At 41.0% G+C, this 27,089-nt stretch overlaps 2 protein-coding genes across 2 annotated transcripts in view; both read left to right on the forward strand.

The window, feature by feature from the left end:
- The window catches only part of LOC132867691 (zinc finger protein 345-like), a 52,549-nt gene extending 37,109 nt beyond the window's left edge, over positions 1 to 15,440 (forward strand). The window contains exons 4-6 of the mRNA XM_060900702.1: positions 8,213 to 8,280; positions 8,451 to 8,629; positions 13,631 to 15,440. Of these exons, the coding sequence (XP_060756685.1) occupies positions 8,213 to 8,280; positions 8,451 to 8,629; positions 13,631 to 15,144 (1,761 nt within the window). The 3' untranslated portion in view covers positions 15,145 to 15,440. The remainder of the gene's footprint in view (positions 1 to 8,212; positions 8,281 to 8,450; positions 8,630 to 13,630) is intronic.
- A 2,055-nt stretch (positions 15,441 to 17,495) lies between these two features.
- Positions 17,496 to 18,122, forward strand: LOC132867781 (gastrula zinc finger protein XlCGF42.1-like). The gene has a single exon (XM_060900785.1). It carries the CDS (start codon positions 17,513 to 17,515, stop codon positions 17,756 to 17,758), a length of 246 nt encoding a protein of 81 aa, XP_060756768.1. The 5' UTR covers positions 17,496 to 17,512; the 3' UTR covers positions 17,759 to 18,122.
- Positions 18,123 to 27,089: the final 8,967 nt, after the last annotated feature.

Genomic DNA, 27,089 nt, shown 5'->3' on the forward strand with positions numbered 1-27,089 from the left:
TAATTTAAGCATAAACACACTGGTTGTATCGATATGAATGGTGATGCCACAGCAAAAAGGCCAAACCCGCAAAGCATGGTTAAGGAGTTTCACAGTTCATAAACAGTTAAAAAAATGACTAGAGCATACACTTCAGCCCTCAAAGAAATGAAGCAGAAGTGGTTACCTGTGTTCAACCGGTTTATTTATTTTTTTAGAAAATTTAAAATATTGAATAGAGAACATGCAGAATAATTTCATTTTAGCCAAAAATAAACCTATTTTGAACTCTGGTTAGAGCATGCACTTGTGTTTTGAATGACGAATACATGCTACCGGATGTGTTGGCAGCTTTTCTGACTCAAATAAGCTAAAACTCTACAAATTTAACCGTGCACTGTTTTCAAGCGAGGAGATGAGATTCGGACATGCTGATGTTAACGTTCTCTAAGCTCAAGTTTGATGAATGCTAATTATCAATGCTAACTTCTCCATTGATGTTATCTGTTTGCTGTTTTAAATTGATAACCATTGTATTGTGTTTGGACTAGTGGATGACTGGAGTGGACACTTCATGTTATCAGTCTCAAATCAAATGGTGTTTGTGTTCTGAAAATGCTTCCGTCACTACAGTCTAGGTAACTCATGGAAAACACTGTAATGAGCGTTGCCTCACGTTTTTAATAAATGATACAATTGCCTGTCTGATTTACCTATCTGTTTTAATAATTATTTGACAATCTGCTGTCATGCAATCTGGGTCAAATTTTGCAAATGACCTTCTAGCCCATCATAATGTGTGTGACATTCTTCATAATCGATAGCCAACTTTTAATTTGGTGTGCCTTGACATTCTGATTTGACCTTTAATGTGCTTCAGCCCCAACAAGCTTGGAAATCTCTGGTACATATGATAATCAGTTATGGTTGGGCAAGTTACAGCAGTTTTAAGTGAACATGCAGCCTAGCCCATCTGTAAAGTCCTTCCCGCTCCATGCAGTCAGGCACATTGGGCGGCGCTGACCTTCGTTTCCATAGCCCTCGGCCTCTCACCTATACAGCTAGGGTTACAGGGGGGCTAGTCCTCTGGTAACCGCGAGAGGCAACAGCCTAGTCTATAGCTATGTTTTAATGTCCATTTTAAGCTCTTCATTCTGGTCCTTGAAAATGGCATTGCAGGCCAATTCAGGGTGCTGATGCCCAAACAGTTTGTAGATTTATTTATTTTTTTAAACATTTGGAAGCCTATGCCTCTAATGCCTGGTTTGTTTGTTTTTTTAGCTCCTCCTTAAATTTTTGACCTTTCCATGGCTTTTGTTTCACTGCTGCACACTGCTTTTGCATTAGTGTAGAATGTTAATGTGCATTAGCTAACTTGGTTGTGATTGACCGGTGAGAACACGTATGCTGTCATGTGAACCTGAAATGACAGGCCCACAGAGAGGGCCGGTAAAAGCATGGCAAAACAAAATCTCTGTTCATTATGCCCTGACGAATAAATGTGACCCAAGATAGCTGGTTCTGTTAACACAGTCATCCTAGCTTACTTCTCAAGGGAATTTTTACAGCTAGGGGAAATATCCTGAGCAAAATCCATTCCAGTATGTTGCCTTCCCTCTTTTTCACATTCCTGACCGTAGTTGGGAAGCGGGAGTGAATCCGGTTTGCTAGACTCGCTCACTTCCCTGCTCGTATGGCTTTCATAATGCTCCTGGATTCTAACGGGTATATGAGTCAGGACACACACACGACATTGGTCTGAACAAACATCTTCATATGAAAATAGGGCTCATCACCATTACAGTCATGGCTAACTCCACATACAGTGCTCAGCGTAAATGAGTACACCCCCTTTGAAAAGGAACATTTTAAACAATATCTCAATGAACACAATTTCCAAAATGTTGGCAAGACAAAGTTTAAAATAACATCTGTAATTTATAACGTGAAAGTAAGGTTAATAATATAACTTGGATTACACATTTTCAGTTTTACTCAAATTAGGGTGGTGCAAAAATGAGTACACCCCACAACAAAAACTACTGCATCTAGTACTTTGTATGGCCTCCATGATTTTTAATGACAACACCAAGTCTTCTAGGTATGGAATGAACAAGTTGGCGACATTTTGCAACATCAATCTTTTTCCATTCTTCAACAATGACTTTTAGTGACCGGATGCTGGATGGAGAGTGATGCTCAACTTGTCTCTTCAGAATTCCCCATAGGTGTTCGATTGGGTTCAGATCAGGAGACATACTTGGCCACTGAATCACTTTCACCCTGTTCTTCTTCAGAAATCCAACAGTGGCCTTAGATGTGTGTTTAGGATTATTGCCATGTTGGAAAAGTGCATAACGACCAAGGGCACGGAGTGATGGTAGCATCTTCTCTTTCAGTATAGAGCAATACATCTGTGAATTCATGATGCCATCAATGAAATGCAGCTCCCCGACACCAGCAGCACTCATGCAGCCCCACATAAGGACACTGTCACCACCATGTTTCACTGTAGGCACCATGCATTTTTCTTTGTATTCCTCACCTTTGTGACGCCATACAGTTTTGAAGCCATCAGTTCCAAAAACATTTATCTTGGTCTCCTCACTCCAGAGTATAGAGTCCCAGTAGGCTTCATCTTTGTTAGCATGGGCCCTGGCAAACTCGAGGCGGGCTTTTTTGTGCCTGGGCTTTAGGAGAGGCTTCTTTCGTGGACGGCATCCATGCATGCCATTCCTCTGCAGTGTACGCCGTATTGTGTCACCGGAAATAGTCACCCCAGTTTGGCTTTCTACTTTAGGTAACTGCAGTGAACTTGCATGCCAATTTTCTTCAACCCTTCCCATCAGAAGACGCTCCTGTCGAGGTGTTAACTTCCGTGGACGACCTGGACGTCTCTGTGAGATGGTTGCAGTTCCAGCTTTCTTAAATTTTTGTACCACTTTTTCTACAGTATTCTGACTGATAAGCTTTGCTGATCATCTTGTAGCCTTCACCTTTGTGGTGTAAAGAAATTTATTTTCTTTGGGGAATTCTGAAGAGAAAAGTTGAGCATCACTCTCCATCCAGCATCCAGTCACTAAAAGAGGTCATTGTTGAAGAATGGAAAAAGATTGATGTTGCAAAATATCACCAACTTGTTCATTCCATGCCTAGAAAACTTGTTGATGTCATTAAAAATCATGGAGGCCATACAAAGTACTAGATGTAGTAGTTTCTGTTGTGGGGTGTACTCATTTTTGCACCACCCTAATTTGAGTAAAACTGAAAAAAAAAAAAACGTGTAATCTAAGTTATATTATTAACCTTACTTTCACGTTATAAGTTAAACAGATGTTATATTAAACTTTGTCTTGTCAACATTTTGGAAATTGCTTGTGTTCATTGAGATTGTTTAAAATGTTACTTTTCAAAGGGGGTGTACTCATTTATGCTGAGTACTGTAACTTCTGCATAGTGACAAAACCAGCCATATGCTGGGGGGGAATCCGGCTAAACCCCTCCTGCAACAGGTCCTCTTAAAACTGCAGGGCATATTTTACAAGTACCATGCAACTATCTGAGGAAATTATGATTAAAACATTGATAGAATTAGACTAAAATTAAAATTGAGTTCCATTGATGAAATCTTGACCAAAAAAAAAGACTAAAATGTAACTACTATTTTCAGGACACAAGACTAAAAGTAAATTTAAAATAATTTAAATTAAAGATGAACACTGCTACACTGAACTAAAACAACATTGGCGCCCAAATAAATATTACTTGTACAGATAAAAAAATATTTTATATAAAACCCATTTAGAGACAGAACTGACTTTTAAAGTTGTGTATTTTTGTAGCTGTCTGTTTAGAGACCAAAACACAAGGGACAGATGGATATTTATCAGAGAGGTCTGAGTCACAGCACAGCTTTGCCATGTCAGAAGTAAAGGCTTTTATGAGAAACCTTTCCTTTGGCTAAATTCTGATAAAGCCTTGCCTGCATTTTCCTATAGTTACTAAATTCATCTCGGAGCTTGTCAGCTGTTTTGTGAATCTTACGATACAGTCAAAAACCTTTAATTCAGCCTTTGTGAGGCTTAATAATTTTGGCATGAGTCATTGTTCTTGTTTCTGTAAACCTCATTTAAAGCCATATACAGTGGGGCAAAAAAGTATTTAGTCAGTCACCAATTGTGCAAGTTTTCCCAAAGATGAGAGAGGCCTGTAATTTTCATCATAGGCATACCGCAACTATGAGAGACAAAATGAGAAGAAAAAAAAATCCAGAAAATCACATTGTATGATTTTTAAAGAATTTATTTGCAAATTATGGTGGAAAATAAGTATTTGGTCAATAACAAAAGTTAATCTCAATACTTTGTTATATACCCTTTGTTGGCAATGACAGAGGTCAGACGTTTTCTGTAAGTCTTCACAAGGTTTTCACACACTGTTGCTGGTATTTTGGCCCATTCCTCCATGCAGATCTCCTCTAGAGCAGTGATGTTTTGGGGCTGTCACTGGGCAACACGGACTTTCAACTCCCTCCAAAGATTTTCTATGGGGTTGAGATCTGGAGACTGGCTAGGCCACTCCAGGACCTTGAAATGCTTCTTACAGGGATGAGAATTTTCCACCGATTGGCGGATTTCTGACTTTTTCAGACCAAAATGATCGTTTTTGAGATCGATGTAAATCCGTTGAGAAAAAATTTTTTTTTTGGGGGGGGGGGTATGATTAATGATCTGTGGTCACCTTATAACACAGACATCCCAAGTCTACCGGAAGTTCTGGGAGTCTCCTGCATATTGATAGAAGCGAGCAAGAGCGTGCGCGCGCAACATTAAGGTCTGCATCACGCATCTTAGAATGTGCGCGCGCGAGGGGGTGCGTGAGGGAGACTGTGTGCAGTGTTGCCAGATACTGCTGATGTTTTCCAGCCCAAAATATGTTCAAAACCTGCCAAAAGGCACTTAAAACCACCCAATCTGGCAACACTGCCTGTGTGCCTGTTCATGTAGCGCATGCCAGACAAAGAGCATCTTGATTGGGTTACTCAGCAAAATAAGCCAATCAGCTTTCAGTGTGGGCGGGCTTTTATCTTTTTTTTTTTTCCTCGAGGACCGGAGTTTTCAGTTGTATTGAGTCAGTGCAGCCTACAGGATCGGCATGACAGAGAGCGCGCGCCCCCAAAAATATATATCAATTACATGTCATATATGTGTGTATCTTTTATAAATGGGGTTAGCTTATCTAATGTAGCATGTTGGGGAGAATCATAGTATCATATCTATTGCCGCTTTTCCACTACAAACGCGGCTGAGCCGTGCCGTGCCGAGTCGAGCTGAGCGGGGCTGTTGGAGTTGCATTTCGACTACAACCGCGCTGAACCGTGCTGGCTGGAAGTGGGTGGACACATTGGGTGGAGTTAGCGAAAGTGGGTGGACGTCACGTGATGTCGTTAAGCAGCGCAAACAGTGACATCAGTGACAGTGGCGGAACAAGTCAGAGCCGGGCCGGGGCAAATGACCGGGCCCTTTATTAAAGCTTATCATAACATCATTTTAGGCTACAAAATGTCCGCAACTGCGGTGTTTACCAATTTCAACACTACCGGGTGCAACTATGTTATTTAGTACATCAAGTCCTTCAAACGAACATGTAACTCAGAAACAAAAAAACATTAGGCGACATACTGTACATGGCTCATAATAAAACATCAATAGCCTACTGCGCGCATTATTTGAAGGGCATACGACGAGCCTTGCGCTCCGCGAACTCGTCCACGATGCTCTGTATGTCACTGATTCAGTGATCTTTTAAGCGGTAGTCTCACGACCCGAATAGTAAACAATAAACATGGAGGACATGGAGTCGTTAGTGTTGCTGGTCTTGGTGCTGTGGCTTGTTGTCACCGACAACGCCAACAGATACTGGCAAGAGCGTATAGATGAGGCGAGGCGCATAAGGCTTCAGAAATTCTCGTAATTCTTCTTCTTCCGGGTTTACGGTGTTTACAGATCCCAGCGCACTCGCGGGGCGTGTGTGGGCATGTGAGGACACTCCTCCTCACCAATCACTGCACAGGGGAGTGTCCGCTCACGCCCCCAGCCTCACTCGGCACGGTTTGGCTCGCTTCAGCCCCACTCCAAAACGGTGCGAGTTTTAGGGGCTAAGCAGGGCTGAAACGAGCTGAGTCGTGCTGTTTTTTGGTAGTCGAAACGCGAGCCGTGTCGGGCTGAAGTGAGCTGAAGTGAGCTGAAAAAGGGTAATGGAAAAGGGCCATATATTTCTGATGAAATTTTAAGTATGATAGCATGTATAACTCTCCTACTTATTGCTCATTTCATGGGGGGGGGGGGGGGGGGGGGAATGCTGGTGTGTGCCGCGCGGGAGCATCTGCCCAAATTTTTTAGGCCGAGATGAACTTGTAGTTTTTGATTTAAAAAAAATTTCCAATATGTAATTCCCATTGTACATGCCTGTTCTTTAATTCAAAATCACCATCTCGATCTTCAGATTGACCACATGGTATATGTATTACATTACACAACATCCTGTCCAGATAAAACCTAGTTAGTCCACACAACAGTTGAAAGGGAAGTGATAAGTGATGTTGAATGTTGCCTGCTTAATATGCAAGACCTCCTGATAATATCAGAAGAAAGCTTAAGAGAATTATATGATAGAACTTTTTTCTGGTTTGCACTTCATTTTAAAGGATTAGAGTATTCAAAGACATGAATAGCTAAAATGCAGAAATATAATACTGTAGAGCTCGTTTATATTAAAAGGTGCATTGATTTTTTTGAAATCATCAAATGTGAATTGATTAAAAACAAGTCTCTTGTACCATATTAATCATTTTCACCTGGGAGTCCACCAAGAAGGGGAATTTATTTCCAAATAAATTGCAAATTTTTGCTGATAAAATTAATAGTTTTGGGGTTAAAAAAAAAAAAAAAAGCCAAAAATCATTAGCTCCATGGGCCCCCCCCCCCCCGGGCCCTGCCTCGCCCCGCCCCGCCCCGGTTTTTTCAGACTTTTAAAATATTTTTCATTCTCATCCCTGTTCTTACGAAGCCACTCCTTCGTTGCCCGGGCGGTGTGTTTGGGATCATTGTCATGCTGAAAGACCCAGCCACGTTTCATCTTCAATGCCCTTGCTGATGGAAGGAGGTTTTCACTCAAAATCTCACGATACATGGCCCCATCCATTCTTTCCTTTACACGGATCAGTCGTCCTGGTCCCTTTGCAGAAAAACAGCCCCAAAGCATGATGTTTCCACCCCCATGCTTCACAGTAGGTATGGTGTTCTTTGGATGCAACTCAGCATTCTTTCTCCTCCAAACACGACAAGTTGAGTTTTTACCAAAAAGTTCTATTTTGGTTTCATCTGACCATATGACATTTTCCCAATCCTCTTCTGGATCATCCAAATGCTCTCTAGCAAACTTCAGACGGGCCTGGACATGTACTGGCTTAAGCAGGGGGACACGTCTGGCACTGCAGGATTTGAGTCCCTGGCGGCGTAGTGTGTTACTGATGGTAGCCTTTGTTACTTTGGTCCCAGCTCTCTGCAGGTCATTCACTAGGAACCCCTGTGTGGTTCTGGGATTTTTGCTCACCGTTCTTGTGATCATTTTGACCCCACGGGGTGAGATCTTGCGTGGAGCCCCAGATCGAGGGAGATTATCAGTGGTCTTGTATGTCTTCCATTTTCTAATAATTGCTCCCACAGTTGATTTCTTCACACCAAGCTGCTTACCTATTGCAGATTCAGTCTTCCCAGCCTGGTGCAGGTCTACAATTTTGTTTCTGGTGTCCTTTGACAGCTCTTTGGTCTTGGCCATAGTGGAGTTTGGAGTGTGACTGTTTGAGGTTGTGGACAGGTGTCTTTTATACTGATAACGAGTTCAAACAGGTGCCATTAATACAGGTAACGAGTGGAGGACAAAGGAGCCTCTTAAAGAAGTTGTTACAGGTCTGTGAGAGCCAGAAGTCTTGCTTGTTTGTAGGTGACCAAATACTTATTTTACCGAGGAATTTACCAATTAATTCATTAAAAATCCTACAGTGTGATTTCCTGGATTCTTTCCCCCCCATTCTGTCTCATAGCTGAAGTGGACCTATGATGAAAATTACAGGCCACTCTCATCTTTTTAAGTGGGAGAACTTGCACAATTGGTGGCTGACTAAATACTTTAAAAAAATAAATAAATAAATAAATGTGGTATTTTTCTACAGGTATGCAGGAGCATGCAGTGTGAAGAATACATCAATGCCAAAAGAGAGACGCATGTGAATTGGATGAGGTGAGCAGTACACTAGCTGTTGGGTCGTTTTTGTGATTTGATTTTACAGCTCTTCATTTGTTGGAAGAACTTTATCTTCATGTCATTGATATCTCCACCATGCTTTCTCCAAGTCTGTAACTCTGATCTGATTTTTTACCTTTTTCTGAAACGTTGCCTCACTCTTTTAGGTATGTGAATTGTGCCCGTAATGAAGAAGAACAGAATCTTGTGGCATTTGAGTATCAAGGGAGAATTCTGTATCGTTGCTGTCAATCCATTAACCCAGGACAGGAGCTCTTGGTGTGGTATGAAGAGGAGTACACCAAAGAACTCAGTCCTGCACCTACAGGAACAACCAGACAGCAAGGTGTTACTTTTGTTTAAGAGGTTATAGAGGTTATTTTCTGCATCATTTCGTGACGTTTCTGAGCCTACCAGTGTTTCTGGGATGAAAGCTGTTGTACAATGCAGTCTGCAATAACTAGAGCATTCCCCAGAGAACTCATTTTGGCCTGTTCCACCAACCAGATAGGTCTTCTCGATCATATGACCATGACCAACCAGAGAGGGTGAAGTCTATCAGCTTCCTTTGAGACACGTGAAGTCCGCCCACTGCATATCTTGCTATTGCAAAACTGAATACAGTGTTGCTGGAAAGTTTGTGAACCCTTTAGAATTTTCTATATTTCTGCATAAATATGACCTAAAACAACATCAGATTTTCACCCAAGTTCTAAAAGTAGATAAAGAGAACCCAGTTAAACAAATGAGACAAAAATATTATACTTGGTCATTTATTTATTGAGGAAAATGATCCAATATTACATATCTGTAAGTGGCAAAAATATTGCCGCTTTTCCACTACAAACGCGGCTGAGTCGAGCTGAGCCGTGCCGTGCTGAGTCGGGCTGAGTCGAGCTGAGCGGGGCTGTTGGAGTTGCATTTCGACTACAACCGCGCTGAACCGTGCTGGCTGGAAGTGGGTGGACACATTGGGTGGAGTTAGCGAAAGTGGGTGGACGTCACGTGATGTCGTTAAGCAGCGCAAACAGTGACATCAGTGAGCTTTTAAGCGGTAGTCTCACGACCCGGAGAGTAAACAATAAACATGGAGGACATGGAGTCGTTAGTGTTGCTGGTCTTGGTGCTGTGGCTTGTTGTCACCGACCACGCCAACAGATACTGGCAAGAGCGTATAGATGAGGCGAGGCGCATAAGGCTTCAGAAATTCTCGTAATTCGTAATTCTCCTTCTTCCGGGTTTGCGGTGTTTACAGATCCCAGCGTGCTCGCGGGGCGTGTGTGGGCATGTGAGGGCATGCACAGGGGAGTGTCTGCTCACGCCCCCAGCCTCACTCGGCTCGGTTTGGCTCGCTTCAGCCCCACTCCAAAACCGTGCGAGTTTTGGGGGCTAAGCAGGGCTGAAGCGAGCTGAGTCGTGCTGTTCTTTGGTAGTCGAAACGCGAGCCGTGTCGGGCTGAAGTGAGCTGAAGCGAGCTGAAGTGAGCTGAAAAAGGGTAGTGGAAAAGGGCCATATGTGAACCTTTTGCTTTCAGTATCTGGTGTGACCCCCTTGTGCAGCAATAACTGCAACTAAACATTTCCGGTAACTGTTGATCAGTCCTGCACACTGGCTTGGAGGAATTTTAGCCCATTCCTCCATACAGAACAGCTTCAACTCTGGGATGTTGGTGGGTTTCCTCACATGAACTGCTTGCTTCCGGTCCTTCCACAACATTTTGATTTGATTAAGGTCAGGATTTTGACTTGGCCATTCCAAAACATTAACTTTATTCTTCTTTAACCATTCTTTGGTAGAACAACTTGTGTGCTTAGGGTCGTTGTCTTGCTGCATGACCCACCTTCTCTTGAGATTCAGTTCATGGACAGAGGTCCTGACATTTTCCTTTAGAATTCACTGGTATAATTTAGAATTCATTGTTCCATCAATTTTGGCAAGCCGTCCTGACCCAGATGCGTCAAAACGGGCCCAAACCATGATAGTATCACCACCATGTTTCACAGATGGGATAAGGTTATTATGCTGGAATGCAGTGTTTTCCTTTCTCCAAACATAATGCTTCTCATTTAAACCAAAAAATTCTATTTTTGGTCTCATCCGTCCACAGAACATTTTTCCAGTAGCCTTCTGGCTTGTCCATGTGATCTTTAGCAAACTGCAGATGAGCAGCAATGTTCTTTTTGGAGAGCAGTGGCTTCTCCTTGCAGCCCTACCATACACACCATTTGTTGTTCTGTGTTCTGCTGATGGTGGACTCATGAACAGTAACATTAGCCCATGTGAGAGAGGCCTTCAGTTGCTTAGAAGTTACTCTGGGGTCCTTTGTGACTTCGTCGACTGTTACACGCCTTGCTCTTGGAGTGATCTCTGTTGGTTGACCACTCCTGGGGAGGGTAACAACGGTCTTGAATTTCCTCTACTTGTACACAATCTGTCTGACTGTGGATTGGTGGAGTCCAAACTCTTTAGAGACGGTTTTGTAACCTTTTCCAGCCTGATGAGCATCAACAACGCTTTTTCTGAGGTCCTCAGAAATCTCCTTTGTTCATGCCATGATACACTTCCACAAACGTGTTGTGAAGGTCAGACTTTAATATATCCCTGTTTTTTAAATAAAACAGGGTGCCCACTCACACCTGATTGTCATCCCATTGAAAACACCTGACTCTAATTTTACCTTCAAATTAACTGCTAATCCTAGAGGTTCACATACTTTTGCCACTCACAGATGTGTAATATTGGATCACTTTCCTCAATAAATAAATGACCAAGTATAATATTGTTGTCTCATTTGTTTAACTGGGTTCTCTTTATCTACTTTTAGGACTTGTGTGAAAATCTGATGATGTTTTAGGTCATATTTATGCAGAAATATAGAAAATTTTAAAAGGTTCACAAACTTTCAAGCACCAGTGTATATAGTAAACCACAAGATATTGTTGTAGTTTTATTCATCATGCCCAGCTTAACTAGAAGTAGTGTGAAATGCATGTCCTGTGGATCCCGAGTGGCACAGCAGAAAAGTGTCATCCTCCCCATCATCCAGATATTGCCACTTTCAAATCCTGATGACGCCACAATCATCTGTGGTTGGGAGCTCAAGAGAGCAAAATTGTCTGGGCTCTCTGGGAGGGAGAGATGGCATGCTCTCTCTTCTCTGCCCTGTCAGTTACACTGGCCAGTCATGGGTGTGAGAGAGCACATTTAATAGGAAGTAAGTGGATTGGGCTTTCGTCCGAGTGTGCTTTGCAGCCCCCTGACATTGTATGAGTAAAACATGGTCAACTGGTGTTTCTTGTCTTGGAGGAAGCACATGATAGCCCTCCCTGGTTGGTAGCTGTTATGTGATACTGGAGAGGAGTCTGATGGGTGGGAATTGGCCATGGCTAAATTAGGGAGAAAATTGGGGAGAAATCGGGGGGGGCAATGCCCTGTCACAGCAAACACATAATATAGGATAATGTTAGACCTCCCCATATTACAGAAACACTGGGGGCGGCATTATAATACCTTCAGTGCAATATAACCAGCTGGCTGGAAAGAAGTTAGTTGAACACGCACATGCAGTGTGTCTGAACCAAGCGAAGTTGTTAATTGGATAATGCAGATGTCAATCAAACCCATCAACCATTATAAAAATCAATTGCAACACATTTGCTTTATTTCAGGAGCATATGTGATGGTTATATTATCAAGCAATAACAGTTTTAGTATTTTTATGGAATTCAATAATTCCACAAGAGTCATACCATGGAGAACTTATCTTTTTAATTATGTTAAATTTTAGCTCCTTAAAGTGCATATCACGGGTAAATTCAGGAGCAAGATCAATGTAATTCTCCTATTTTATATTAAACTTTGGTCAAATATCTATAACATTCTGCATTCTCTTAAATTTTTTTACCTTGCGCAATACCAGAAAAATTCAGTTGAAATCAAGCCATTTGAGGCAAGTCGGTCTGCCTCTGGAAAAACTTGACATTTGAATTTCCCGGCAAACACTGATTTTCGTGATGTCGCGTGCGGAACGCCTCCCTCTGAATCCTACATCAGCGCTGGTTTATGAGAAAACGACCTGGTGGTTTTCTGCAAATTTCTTCAACGTTATCACGTAATTATTAAAATGGTTAATAGATGTATCGTAGGAGGGTGTAGCAACACCAATCATGATGGGATTAGTACTTATCGTTTCCCAAAAGACTGGACAATGAGAGAGAAATGGGAGCGCTTGGTCTACACAGGCTGTGCACTTAAACCGTGCAAGCGCTCGCAGCCTACTGACGCTTCCGCAGGTGACGTCACGAATCTGGCTCCAGACTCCCTTGGGATTTTTCCAGACGCATTTTGTTATTTGATTTTTTTCTGCTGTCGACAGATGGTCTTGTGCAAAATTACCCTTCTGGATGAATGTGTAAAGGGACATACTTTTCATATATAAAATAAATAAATTGGTCCAGGATATGCACTTTAAACTCTTGCAGCTGAAGAACTTCAACATGTTAAGGAACAAATAGTGTCTGATGAATTAACGAACAATTAAACACATGGAGGTTTGGTTGCTTTACTACTACAAATCACACAGTGGCATTCTTCAAATACTGCAGTAAGGAAATTCCTACTGCTGCAGACCTACTTGAATGCCATCTGAACCGATGCAGTGTGTCCCTTTTTTTTTTTATACGCCTACATTTAAATTAAATGACTATTGTTATATGTCTTAATTTATGGATGTTGGCTTGCTTTCATCATTTACATTAATATGAATCATGGGGCTTCACAAAATCCCACAAAACTTAATTTCATGAAATTAGTGTGTAATTGAAATTAATAAGTGTTTTTAAACTTGACAACCTAATCCATATAAAAAAATCCAGATAGAAAATACATATTTGCTTGTGTAAATGCTACTAGAAACTATTTGCAAATAAATCTATCCATATCCAGTTTGATAAGGCCCATTTTTGGATCTTTCAGAACCTTGAGTGTGAGGGCTGAATTTCCTTCTCAATCCTGGATGAGATGTAAATAAGGCATTGCCATTACCTAGACTTGACATGATGTCGAACAGGAACCAACAACTCCCCTTTGGTCGCTCAGACCCATGGGGCTATGGCCAATGCTGTGCATAGCTGCTGTTCCAGGACCTTATTGAATCTCCCAGTATTCCAAGCTAGAGGCTGCTATATCTTAGTACGCAACCTTTTGTTTTTGTCTCCGTCTTAATTCATGTAGAATCTTGATTAAGTTTCAGTAAAAACACTCCTTACATTGGGTTAGTGTTGTTATATTTTACAATCTTGTTGCATTTCATGTTCAATTTGTTATTGTTGTCCTTTCATTTCTCCAGAAGTAAAGAACGCTCTGCTGCAAGTCTTTTCATGCTCCACATGCTCTCGTTCCGATGCATCTCCAATTTACCTCGACAAGCATATCAAGAGATGCTACTATGAAGAGTACGTGAGACTGCGAGAATCAGGAGAGATTAAATATAAGCTTCAGATCCCCTCCAAATGCTCCAGTCGTCAACCAACATCAACTGATATTATCCATTCTGATACTTCCCATAATGATATACAGAAGGAAATTCACCACTGCTCAGATTGTGGAAAGAGTTTTAGTTCTCAGAATGCACTCAAGACACACCAGTGCAGTCACACAGGAGAGAAGCCGTATCACTGCTCACAGTGTGGGAAGAGTTTTACTCAGCAGAGGAATCTCCAAACACACCAGCGCATTCACACAGGGGAAAAGCCGTATCACTGCTCACAGTGTGGGAAGAGTTTTACTCAGCAGAGGAATCTCCAAACACACCAGCACATTCACACAGGGGAAAAGCCATATCACTGCTCACAGTGTGGGAAGAGTTTTACTCAGCAGAGTAACCTCCAAACACACCAGCGCATTCACACAGGGGAAAAGCCGTATCACTGCTCACAGTGTGGGAAGAGTTTTACTCATCATAGTAATCTCCAAACACACCAGCGCATTCACACAGGAGAGAAGCCGTATCACTGCTCACAGTGTGGGAAGAGTTTTACTCATCAGAGTCATCTCCAAAAACACCAGCGCATTCACACAGGAGAGAAGCCGTATCACTGCTCACAGTGTGGGAAGAGTTTTACTCAGCAGAGTGATCTCCGAATACACCAGCGCATTCACACAGGAGAGAAGCCGTATCACTGCTCACAGTGTGGGAAGAGTTTTACTCAGCAGAGTCAGTTCCAAATACACCAGCGCATTCACACAGGAGAGAAGCCGTATCACTGCTCACAGTGTGGGAAGAGTTTTACTAATCAGAGTGCTCTCCAAAAACACCAGCACATTCACACAGGAGAGAAGCCGTATCACTGCTCACAGTGTGGGAAGAGTTTTACTCAGCAGAGTGATCTCCGAATACACCAGCGCATTCACACAGGAGAGAAGCCGTATCACTGCTCACAGTGTGGGAAGAGTTTTACTCAGCAGAGTCAGTTCCAAATACACCAGCGCATTCACACAGGAGAGAAGCCGTATCACTGCTCACAGTGTGGGAAGAGTTTTACTAATCAGAGTGCTCTCCAAAAACACCAGCACATTCACACAGGAGAGAAGCCGTATCACTGCTCACAGTGTGGGAAGAGTTTTACTTATCAGAGTGATCTCCGAATACACCAGCGCATTCACACAGGAGAGAAGCCGTATCACTGCTCACAGTGTGGGAAGAGTTTTACTCATCAGAGTAATCTCCAAACACACCAGCGCATTCACACAGGGGAAAAGCCATATCACTGCTCACAGTGTGGGAAGAGTTTTACTTATCAGACTGCTCTCCAAAGACACCAGCGCATTCACGCAGGAGAGAAGCTGCATCACTGCTCATAGTGTGGGAAGAGTTTTACTCATCAGAGTGATCTCCAAATACACCAGTGCATTCACACAAGAGAGAAGCCGCATCACTGCTCATAGTGTGGGAAGAGTTTTACTTATCAGACTGCTCTCCAAACACACCAGCGCATTCACACAGGAGAGAAGCCGTATCACTGCTCATAGTGTGGAAAGAGTTTTACTCGTCAGAGTGATCTCCAAATACACCAGTGCATTCACACAGGAGAGAAGCCGGGTCATTCCATGCCAAATCAACAAGAGGTTATGCTCAACCATCTCAGATTTCAATGAAATTTGGAGGGCTCAGAGATACTATTAAAAGAAGTTAATCCCCAAAACTTGAGCTTCCTATCACCAATAGTTTCAGAGATACAGGCATTTGAATTTTTCAATTTTTTTTGCATTTTGCTCAAAACATACATATTTCAAAGTGCAGTATAATCTTTATTATGCAAGATAGAAACCTAAAATTTTGCACAGAGAGACTCAATGTCTTGTACTACAAGCTTCAACTTAGAATTTCAATGGTCATTGTATATTAGATGGTGATTTTAACAAGGAAATTAAAAAGACAAATTTGCATTTTTTGCATTTTTAATTCATTCTGGAAGCTTGCCTGTGGCAGTAATGCTTAAACTAAGAATGTTATTCAAATCTACACAGAAATATCTACCAATTTCAGTTTTACCAAGTCTCCACTATTCCTAGTTTGTCTGTAATAAGGTTTTGAAATTCAACGATTTCTAAAACATGCCATTTTCAGTAGCAAGAAATCCAATGTGGGATAGCAGTTAGGAACTTGTAAATTTTTTTCAGTAATCCCCAAGACCCATATTTTATATTTCCTAATTTTTGTTCTGTGTCTCAAGTATTTTTAAACTACAGGGGTTTAAAAAATCCATTTTCACCAAATTCGAATTTTTGATATATTTTCATATAACTGATATTTGAGGGTTAATAAATGCTTCAATAAGGCTCAAGTAGGTTAGGAGACATGTTTCTCCCTCAATTTTAAATACAATTTCAATTAATGCTCAGTATTAATTATTTGTAAATTGATTTTAATCTAAGACTGTGCAACATTAGCAATCAATGACCAGCTATTGTGTACCAGTCAACAGCCAGCCTTATCAGTATCAACACAGCACAATAGGTGACCTTTGATACCAGAACAGGTGGCTCATATCTTATAGTTTTAGAGTCTGTAAACTGCATACTTGTTCAGATAACATTTATATTGCTTGGATTATATTAAATACATTGTAATACAGAGCACTGAGAAAATTTACCAGTGTTATTAACTGAATGTGTTTCTTTGCAAGGATTGGATATTTTGAATAGTTGACTAGGGAATTTAATTGTAGTTGCTTTCAATTTGAGATCAGTATAAATGAGTTTGTTCTTAGACATCTAGAAATGGCTGAACTTCCTCCCTGTTCTATAGGAGTTGGACTAAAGAAAGATTCTGACTGCCACAAAGTAACATACAACAGAAATTGTAAGTTAAGTGATTTATCTGAAAAATGACTGACTTCTTTAGTTTTTATATATATATTTACTGAAAAATGTGAAATGTTCATATATTATTTAGCTTATTTCAAAATGATATTTTTAAAGCCATATTTCTGTGACATGAACACAAGTAAAATGTTTCCTTATCTATACAAATCATTTAGTTGTATTTATCAGTCCTTAATCATCAATAAAATGGAAATATCAAAAATTTGAATTTGGAAAAAATGGATTTTTTAAACACCTGTAGCTCAGAAATATTTGAGACACAGAACAAAAACTTGGAAATATAAAATATTGGTCTAGGAGATTACTGAAAAAGATTTACAAGTTCCTAACTGCTATCCCACATTGGAATCCATGCTACTGAAAATGGCATGTTTTAGAAATCGGCGAATTTCAAAACCCTATTACAGACAAACTAGGAATAGTGGAGACTTGGTAAAACTGAAATTGGTAGATATTTCTGTGTAGATTTGAATAACATTCTTAGTTTAAGCATTACTGCCACAGGCAAGCTTCCAGAATGAATTAAAAATGCAAAAAATGCAAATTTGTCTTTTTAAATTCCTTGTTAAAATCACCATCTAATATACAATGACCATTGAAATTCTAAGTTGAAGCTTGTAGTACAAGACATTGAGTCTCTCTGTGCAAAATTTTAGGTTTCTATCTTGCATAATAAAGATTATATTACACTTTGAAATATGTATGTTTTGAGCAAAATGCAAAAAAAATCGAAAAATTCAAATGCCTGTATCTCTGAAACTGTTGGAGATAGGAAGCTCAAATTTTGGGGATTAACTTTTTTTAATAGTATCTCTGAGCCCTCCAAATTTCATTGAAATTTGAGATGGTCGAGCATAAATTTGTCAGATATTTGTTGATTTGGCATGGAATGACCCAGCCGTATCACTGCTCACAGTGTGGAAAGAGTTTTACTCAGCAGAGTAATCTCCAGACACACCAGCGCATTCACACAGGAGAGAAGCCGTATCACTGCTCACAGTGTGGAAAGATGTTTGCTTGTTTAGTTACATTGAAGACCTTCAAGTGCACTAACTCAGAGACATTGCATGATTTAAAGTTGTCAAATTAAATATGGTTATTTAAGTTTTGACTGAAAATGACCTGTACTTTGAACTTTATTTTTCATGTTACACTGGTCAACAATTTTTCAGAAGTTGTCTGCTTCAGAGACGAAATTGGCTATTATGAAATTTGGTGTGTTGAATTAGAAGTGACAGCTAATCAGCTGATTGGCTGTGGCTTCCAAGATATTTAAGATTTTAAATGTTATACTTATGTACATTGTGTAGATCGTAATGTTTTAAATATAAATTGTAAAACTGGGTATCTTCATGTGTTTATGGTCGGTTTACATGATATTTCACCTGTTCTCTTTATGTAACACTAGAAAATCAGCAAAAAGTTTATATAAATAAAATGTATTATGAACCAAATTGCAAAAACCAATTATGTATTAGTAATGAATAGGTTTTGTCCTTATTCTGTGTGTACGCAGTGGGGTTTTTATTTATTTATTTATTTATTGTCAGCTTGTATTCATGAAACGGAGCATCTCTTGTCGAGCAAAGACTTGATCTCGAGTGCATAGCACTGTATGAATTTTTTTTTGAGCTGATATAAGACCAGTTTGTTCAGCGGAGTGATGTCAGTTGACTTATGATTGCATCATCAGTGACTTCTAAGAATAACATAATGTCATGTATGATGCAATACCGGCTTCAGATTGCATCATTCATTGTTTTGCCAAAAAAGTAAGTACTGTCCAAACCCACTCATAGATTTATTCATAGAGCCAATCTTGAAAACGAGCCAATGAACAATTTTAAGTTTCATTTTCGTTCTCAGCGATCCAGAGTTAGTAAAGTTTGACTATATTTATTTCAGAAGCATTTTGGCTGTAGACCAGTGTTTTATGACTGTTTTAAAATATGTAACCTTATAGTGATGTTTAAAATGAGACTGTTAATGTTTTGCTCTTAAGTAGTCATTAATTACCAACATACAAATAATGATTTAACTGTAACACTTATCAGTGTAGTACTGCAGCATGAGACTAATTGTTCATGGAATTATTACTGATCAGGATTTTAATGTTTAATGGAAATGTCGATCAAACCAAATGAGTACGGAGCACTTAAATGAAGCTCGTCCAACTATATACATCCACCTCGTCTCACTGGTTGAGGAGAAGGCATCAAAGTTGTTTATAATAATGTAGGAATTGTACAAAAACCTGAACAAAAATTCAGTATGCTTGAAGTTCTTTATCCTAATGTATGTAGCTAAAAAAAAAATCTACGCAGTTGATTCAACTAATTATTTACAGATCCGTGGTTTAAATTCTGAAGTTGTTTCTGAATTTGCGGAATTTCTCAAACCTGGTTGTATCTTTAGACAACAAATTAAGTGTTAGAGACATTATTTGTTTTGATCACCTGGAAGACTGAGAACAGCATCCGTGTCCATTCTAGATTCAGTAGGGGTAAATCAGAATGTCATAGGACCTAACCCTATTTTTGTTCAGGTTTTTGTATGATTCCTAGTGGTCACACTCTCAATCTAGCACTTGCATTTGTATTAAATATAGAAAATATAGTCATACTTCCACAGTCTGATGCTCCCTCAGACCATTACCTCATCTTTTTTGAAATGTCTTAACAATAATATATGCACCCTGCACACCATCACATCAAAAGTACATTCACAGCAACTACTGTATAAAGTTTTATCAGTAGTTTCCCAGAGTTATCAACTATGATTGGACCTCACAGAACTTGATCAGACAACTGAATGCTTCGAGTCAACATTCTGCTTTACTTTCGATAATGTAGCTCCACTTAAAAGAAAATAATTCAGGAGAAAAAAAAAACCCTAGCACCTTGGTATAGCAATCACACATGTAAAATTAGAAAATGGTGTCAAACAAAATTGATAGTATTCCAATTAGCATGGAATGAGAGCCACTGGAACTCCAGAGACAAGCTTCTAATGCTGTTTGTTCAATGTTTCTCTCCACCATAATAGAAGATTATAAAAATAATCTTACATTTTTATGGAATGCTTTTGCAAAATTAACTAGGAATAAGACCACCACAGAAACATGCAAACCTTCAATATGTAGTAGCGATGGCTTAATGAAGTTTTTTTCAATGGCAAAATTGAAAATATCAGGCAAAAATATCAAACTATTAATTTGAAACGACAATTTGATAGGTATCCAACACTATGAGCAATGATTTGTGTTTTACACTCCTTAAAGAGACCGAACTAATTTCACTTATTCAATCCAAATCTTCAACTTGTGTACTTGTGGGGATTTTTTTCACCCCTTACCTATATGATTCTTTAAACAAATAACACCAGAAGCAATCAAACCTCTTTTTGAAAAACAATCAGTTATTCTTTTAGCAATGGCTATGTACCTAAATCCTTTTACCTAGCAGTTGTCAGACTCTTGATTAAAGAACCTAACCTCAACCCTTGTCAGCTGTCCCATTATAGGCCAATATCAAACCTCCCTTTTATCTCCAAAATCCTAGAAAAAACTGTGGCATAACAGTTATGCTCATATCTACATGGGAATAACATCCATAAAAGGTATCAATCAGGATTTAGATCTCATCATAGCAGAGCCACAGCACTGGTTAATGTAGTAAATTACCAACTAATGGCTCCTGATCGGGGGTGTGTCTCCTTGCTTGTGCTGCTTAACCTTGGTGCAGCTTTTGACACCACTGATCATTCCATTCTGCTGGATAGGCAAGAAAATGTCATTGGAGGTAAAGGAATGGTCCTCTGCTGGCTCAGGTCTTATTTAACTGATCATTGTCAGTTTGTATATGTAAATGGTGACTTTCGTATGCATGCTAAAGTAAAGTTTGGTGATCCAGAAGGTGCTATCTTTGGCCCACTCCCCAAAATAGGCTACCTCTGGTTAGGATTAGGGTAGGGTGAAAGTTTTCCATTGCCCCAGCAAAAGCTGGGGCCTGCGTTCTGCACGGGCCTGTCCAAAGTCCATCTACTCTCTCACCCCCCACAGCCCAGACACCACACTCCCAAGCAAACAATCTTTCTGTACCTTAATCTGGATGTTGGTCGAAGGGGTTGGTGATCAGTCTAATGGTCCTCAACCAGGGTTCGGGAACGGGATCAGGGGAAGGTCTAGATCCAAGATTTGATTTTAGTAGTTGAGATTAGGTTTAAGGGTTGAGGGGTTGGGGTTAGGGTTGGGTACTGGGATCACGGCTAAGTTTAGGTGTAGAGGTTGTGGTTAGGTTCGGGGCTTGTGGGGAATAGCCCTTAAAACAAGTCTGATTGACTGGATACCCCCACTTGGCTTGATTGGCTGCTTACACTCAGAGCCTTCTAATTTTGTATACAATACCTTGACCCTTTTACTAGCAATGATTGCTGTTTTAACCTCAAAACCCTCTAATTCTTGACCCATGACCTTAACCACTTAACTAGCCATAATTGCGTTCTTAAACTCTAAATGTTCTGCTTCTTAACCCAAAACCTTCACCACTGATCAGCAATGATTGTGATTTTTGACCTCAAAATTCTCCGTTTCCCAAGCCAAGCCCTTGCCCAATGATGGATACAATTTAGATAGATAGATAGATGCCTGCCCACCCCCCTTTCTCTGGTGGGTCCAGAGTTGGAATTTGTACTCAAAAGAATAATCCCTGAATCGGGAAAATTCAGTGTCAAAAAATTATGTTCTATAGCAATTTAGTTTCTTGTGATGTTCTTGGGGATTCCTACGCCATCCCCTATGTCGTGCATTGACCATTTCTAAGATGAACCAAGCCTTCTGTTGCAACATAGGCTCCAGCTTGCCTGCCACCCTGTAGAACAGGATAAAGCGGCTAGAGATGATATGAGATGTTGGCCTTGGCCTTAAGTGGAGCCCGGTACATGAAAGGGTTAATTGGTTCACCTGCGCTAATCAGCGGAGCGCGCATGAGTGGTCAAGTGTGTATGGAAAGTTTAGAAGCTTGGAGACGCCAGCAGGCACACGGTTTTGGAAGATTGGAAGCTGCGTTGTCGCACGCTTGTGGATTACTTGTCAGGAGTTCGTGGATGTGGATTTACGTGCTTGTAGGATTGACTGACTTTTCTGGTTGGTGAGAATAAGGCTGAACTGCTGAACGGGCCACCGTGCTCGCATTTGAACTTGAGCCGCCGCGCGCACTTTACAAACTGAACCGGCCTGTGCGCGCGCTGCCTTTCGCTTTTCCTACTGCGCTGTGTTCAACCTTTTTAAGTTAGTAACGAACTTTTGTGTTTAAAGCTTTTGAGTTAAGTTTCAATATGACTGAGGAAGAGACTGAAGACCAGGATTTCTCAAATGAACGAGAACTGTTTAAGTTAATTGTAACACGCAGAGGGAAGCTTGGTGTTCTAACACATAAACGTAACAAAATCAACAGCCTTATTGAATCCGGCCAAGATAAAGAAACTGTTGAGAAACAAATGAAGTTATTTGAGGCATTTTTCGTTGAGTTTAATAACTTGCAAGCATCAGTACAGAGATCGATAAAAGAGGACTCTGAAAGAGAGGCCGATCATACAGACTGGTACGAACCAAAATTTCAGTTTTACAAAGACTTCTGGGATGGCGTTATAAAATGGGTTCAGTGCGAACAAAGTGATGAAAAGGAGGAAGCGGGTGACAAGGAAGAAGAGGGACAGTGTGAACGTGCCTTCAATATTAAACCCCAGGATAGCGCATCTCAAACAGCTCCCAGTGTTCCGCAGAGCTATAAAGCAACACGCGTTCTCATGGTGCGTTTACACGTAGCCGGATATCTATGAAGACATTTATTTATGCGGTTGCACCTCTCATTTACACATAAACAGAGGTTTCAGTCACTGAAAACGGATATCTTTGAAAACTCCGTTGTCATGCCTGCGTGTAAATAGTGGAAAACGGAGTTTTAGGTTTTCCCGACGTCACGATATGCGTCACAGAACAATATTTGCGTCAGGCGCTCAGTATTTTGGTTTGATGGTCTCATGGATGCAACACGGGTGGTCGTCGTTTTTACATATTTGCAAACACTTTTGGTTTGTTTGCATTTGCAAATAGGACTACAACTGCTTTATGAGGAGCAGAGGAGAAGAACTGCGAGGAGGGTCGCAGTTTTTCAGGCACTTTTCCTCCCACCAAGACAAAGGCTTGCTGCTTACCAATGTCACCGCCGCTTTTGGATCCGACCCGGGCGAACTGCTGCCTGGTGGCTAAACTTCACAAATGAAGTTGTTCTCCCGGAGGAATGGCACGAGAACTTCCGAATGTCGCAATCATCGCTGCTCTCGCTTGCGGAGTTACTGCATCTCTACATTGAAGGCCAGACGACTGTCATGCAGAGCCCAGTCAGTGTATTGACAAAATTAGTAGCCTGCACCCCATATTATTTAGCTGATGAGGGTAGAATACGGAAAACGGCAAATACATTCGGGCTCTCTAGGTCGATGGTTTCCATAATAATCAGACAAGTGTGTAAAGCGATTACTGTGCATCTTGGTCCTAAGTACATACGACTGCCGACAACAGAAACTGCTGTCCAACAGCTTGTGCACGGATTTCAGCAAGCGCACGGCCTCCCCCAGTGTCTAGGTGCTGTAGACGGTGCACACACACAGAGATAAAACAACCTTCAGCCAGTTCTACAGATTACATTAACAGGAAAGGCAGGTATACTTTAAATATTCAAGCTACCTGTGACTACAAATAATGGACGTGGTGGTGAAAGGTTCAAGGTATTTTTAATGTCCCCTGAGGGCAATTAATTTTGCAGCCAGCAGAAAAAACACGCACCAACAATTAATACAGTCACAATTGAGACATTAACCAACCATAAATAATTAGAACAATAAAAACATTCATCAAGAAGTGTTTAAAAGGACGGTTACAGTAGGTAAAAAATGAGTTTTTGAATCTGTTGGTTCTACAACCTTTTAAAACAAATCTGCGTCTGGATGGTAAAAGGGAGAACTCTGAGAACAGGGGGTGACTGGGGTCAGCTAAAATTGCCTGTGCTTTTTCGAGTGACCTGATTTTATGGTGAATGGAGATATTGTTCAGGGGAGTATTGGCAATTTTGCTACAGAGACTGATGTTAAAAATACGGTTCTTGTTTTTCTGTGTCAGCAACCCAAACCAGCAGATAAAAGAAAAAGTAAGAACAGATTCAATAAAACAACTGTAAAACATTCTCATAAAACTGCTGTACATGTTAAAATTCCTTAGTTTATGATAAAAAATGCATACGTTGGTGAGCTTTCTTGCATACAGTGTCCACATGTTTGTCAAAAGTAAATCTGTAGTCGATTATGGTACCCAAGTATTTATACTCCTCCACAACTTCAATTACCTGATCACTAATATATGCAGGGGAGATGACATTTGTTTTTTCTAAAATCAATGATCATTTCTTTAGTTTTACTGACGTTTATGTCTAAAAAGGATGACTTACACCAGTTAATAAAATCAGACACCACTGAGCAATGATCAGGATCATCTGACTTTAAAAGAGACACAATAACAGAGTTGTCAGCAAACCTTAAAATATGCCATCCTGTGTGCTGGCTTTGACACAAATTTGTGTATAAAACAAATAAAAGGGGGGAGAGAACACAACCCTGCAGTGAACCAGTGGAGGAGAGCAGAGCATCAGATAAAACATTGTTGACCCTGACACGTTGGGATCTGACGGTTAAAAAACCCATCAACCAAGAAATAAGACCAGGGTCAATGTTATGTGTGTTCTTTAACCTTTTAGCTAAAATATGTGGCTGGATACAGTTAAAAGCAGAGGAAAAATCAATAAAAACAAGACGTGCAAAGGTGTTAGCTGCCTCAAGGTGTGAGAGCACCAAGTTCAGTAAAGTGCATATGGCATCGTCCACCCCTCTACCTGGCCTATAGGCGAATTGCAATGGGTCCAAGCCGGTTTTCACAGTGGATAATAGTGCATTCTTTATCTTCTCAAATGACTTCATAACAAGGGATGTAAGGGCAATAGGCCTTTAGTCATTCAGCTGTTTTGGAGCTCTGTTTTTAGGGACGGGGACAATAATGGAATCTTTCCATGAGCAAGGGACCTTATTGAGATGGAGGGAGCGTCTAAAAATATAGCAAAAAATATCAGACAACTGATCTGCACAATTCTTGAGTAAGTGGCCACTGATACCATCAGGGCCTGGACTTTTCCTCTCCTTCACACCCTGGAAAAGTCTCCGGACCATACCTTCCTCAATGTGGATGGGATTTTGGCCCACTATCACAGCCTTAAAATGGGATTGTTCCACTGCAAAGTTGTGTGTATTAAAACGATTATAAAAAACATTCAGTTCATTGTCAGACATGTTGCCATGGGAAATAGGACATTTTTTGGTTTTCATACCCATCATGGATTTCACCCCTTCCCATGCAGGGCAGGAGCAACTGGCACAAAGCAGGTTCTCCACTCTATAGCTACACTTGACAAGCTTAAGTTCTTTCTTAACTTGTTTTTGTAGCTCTCTATACTTAGTAGTGTCCCCCTGATTAAAACAAATGTTACACTGATTTATTAAGTTTTTAACTGATTTTGAAATCCATGCTTTGTTGTTCGGAAAGAAAGAAACCTGTTTGAGTGGAATAACCAAGTCCTCACAGAAGATTACATATGCTGACACAGTCTCTGTGAGATCATCTAGATCAGTACAGACCTCCTTAAACAAGGCCCAGTCTGTACAGCTGTAGCAGTCCTGTAGACTTTGGATTGATTCCTCCGACCAAACCGGAACCAAATGTTTCACTGGCTTGTGTTCCTTCAGGACTGGTTTATAGGACGGAAGTAAATACACGGCATTGTGATCCGACAAACCAAGTGGGGCTCTGCGCAAGGACTTGTAAGCACCCTTCACAGAACCGTAACAGAGGTCCAGACATTTTCCATGGCGAGTCGGACAAGTCACATACTGGTAAAAATTACACAGGGACTTCCCTGGTTTACAATGGTTAAAATCGCCCATGACAAGGACCGGCGCATCCGGGGAAATCCCTTGTAGCCGCTGCAGCACCTTGACTATAACCTGGGTTGCTAACTCGGCGTTAGCTTTTGGGTGAATGTAGACAAGTGTTACAAATAACTGTGGAAATTCCCTTGGTAAATAAAATGGACAAAGGGACACAGACAACAGTTCAATGTCGGGGGTACATAGTGACTCTCTGATTATCACCGTGCTGCACCAGTTCTTATTAACATAGAGACATAAGCCTCCCCCCAGTGATTTACCTGTCACCGAGGGATCTCTGTCCAAGCAAACAGGCTCCCCAAAGCTGTCGATCCCCAAATCAGACTGGGGGTCATGATCTTTGAGCCATGTCTCAGTCAAGGCAAGGAGACGAGTGTTCTTATACTCAGGTGAAAACTTGACGTTTGCCTGGAGCTCGTCGATCTTGTTGCGAAGTGACTGGATGTTGGCTAAGATGACAGTGGGCAGAGGAATCTGGCGGTGGCCTTGCCTCTTCAGTCTCTGGCGCACACTACCCCGTCTCCCCCTCTTCCTCAATGGCCTGGGACCCCAGCCCTGGTTACCGCTGATGTATACTGGACGGATGATCTCCATGGGGAAGCTGGATGAGGGATCCACACTGCCAGTGTTGTTGTCCGGCAGAAGCAGCAGGAAATCGCGGCCACATAATCCACTCAGTAGGTGACAGAAGAAAGTGATGAGAAATAGAAGGCCCAACATACCGTGGTAAGTCATTGTAATTGTTGCAGTAAATAGTAATGATAGTCCGAACTTGTTAGTAATGACGATAAAGACAAAAAACAAGGAGGTTAGAGCTTTAAAAAAGTGCACTGACATTCATATGCTCACAACGCTCACGCACCACTGCTGCTGCCTGTCACCATTACCAGCGCCACCATCATGTTAAAATAAATGGCTGGTGAGCATCCATGATGCTCGTATGTTTGCAAATTCTAATCTAAACACATACCTGAAAAATGGAAATATTCCACCCTGTCCCAGGCAAATTATTGATGAAGAGGCCATACCAATTTACCTACTGGGCGACCCCGCGTATCCACTGCTCCCATATCTGATCAAAGAATATGCCAATGGGGGGAGCACTGCCCAAGAGCAGTACTTTGGAATGTCTTTGGGCTATGCACGGATGGTAATAGAATGTGCGTTTGGTAGGCTAAAAACCCGGTTTGGAGCCCTGAGAAGGTCAATGGACATCAATCTTGATGACCTCCCTTTTGTCATTTTCCTGGCATTACCGGTAATCTGCCACCACCATATGTAGCCCCCGGTCTGTAGGCCAAATTGAATTTAAAGTGCTGAAGGGTGATACCCAGAGTGATCCGCGTGGTGGTCCCACTGGTCAGAACAGAGGG

This window comes from Neoarius graeffei, chromosome 19 (assembly GCF_027579695.1).
Source record: "Neoarius graeffei isolate fNeoGra1 chromosome 19, fNeoGra1.pri, whole genome shotgun sequence".
Taxonomy (NCBI): Eukaryota; Metazoa; Chordata; class Actinopteri; order Siluriformes; family Ariidae; genus Neoarius; species Neoarius graeffei.

Excerpts from the sequence above, each read along its gene's own strand:
- LOC132867781 (XM_060900785.1), top strand. The coding sequence starts at position 17,513 with ATGGTCGAGCATAAATTTGTCAGATATTTGTTGATTTGGCATGGAATG.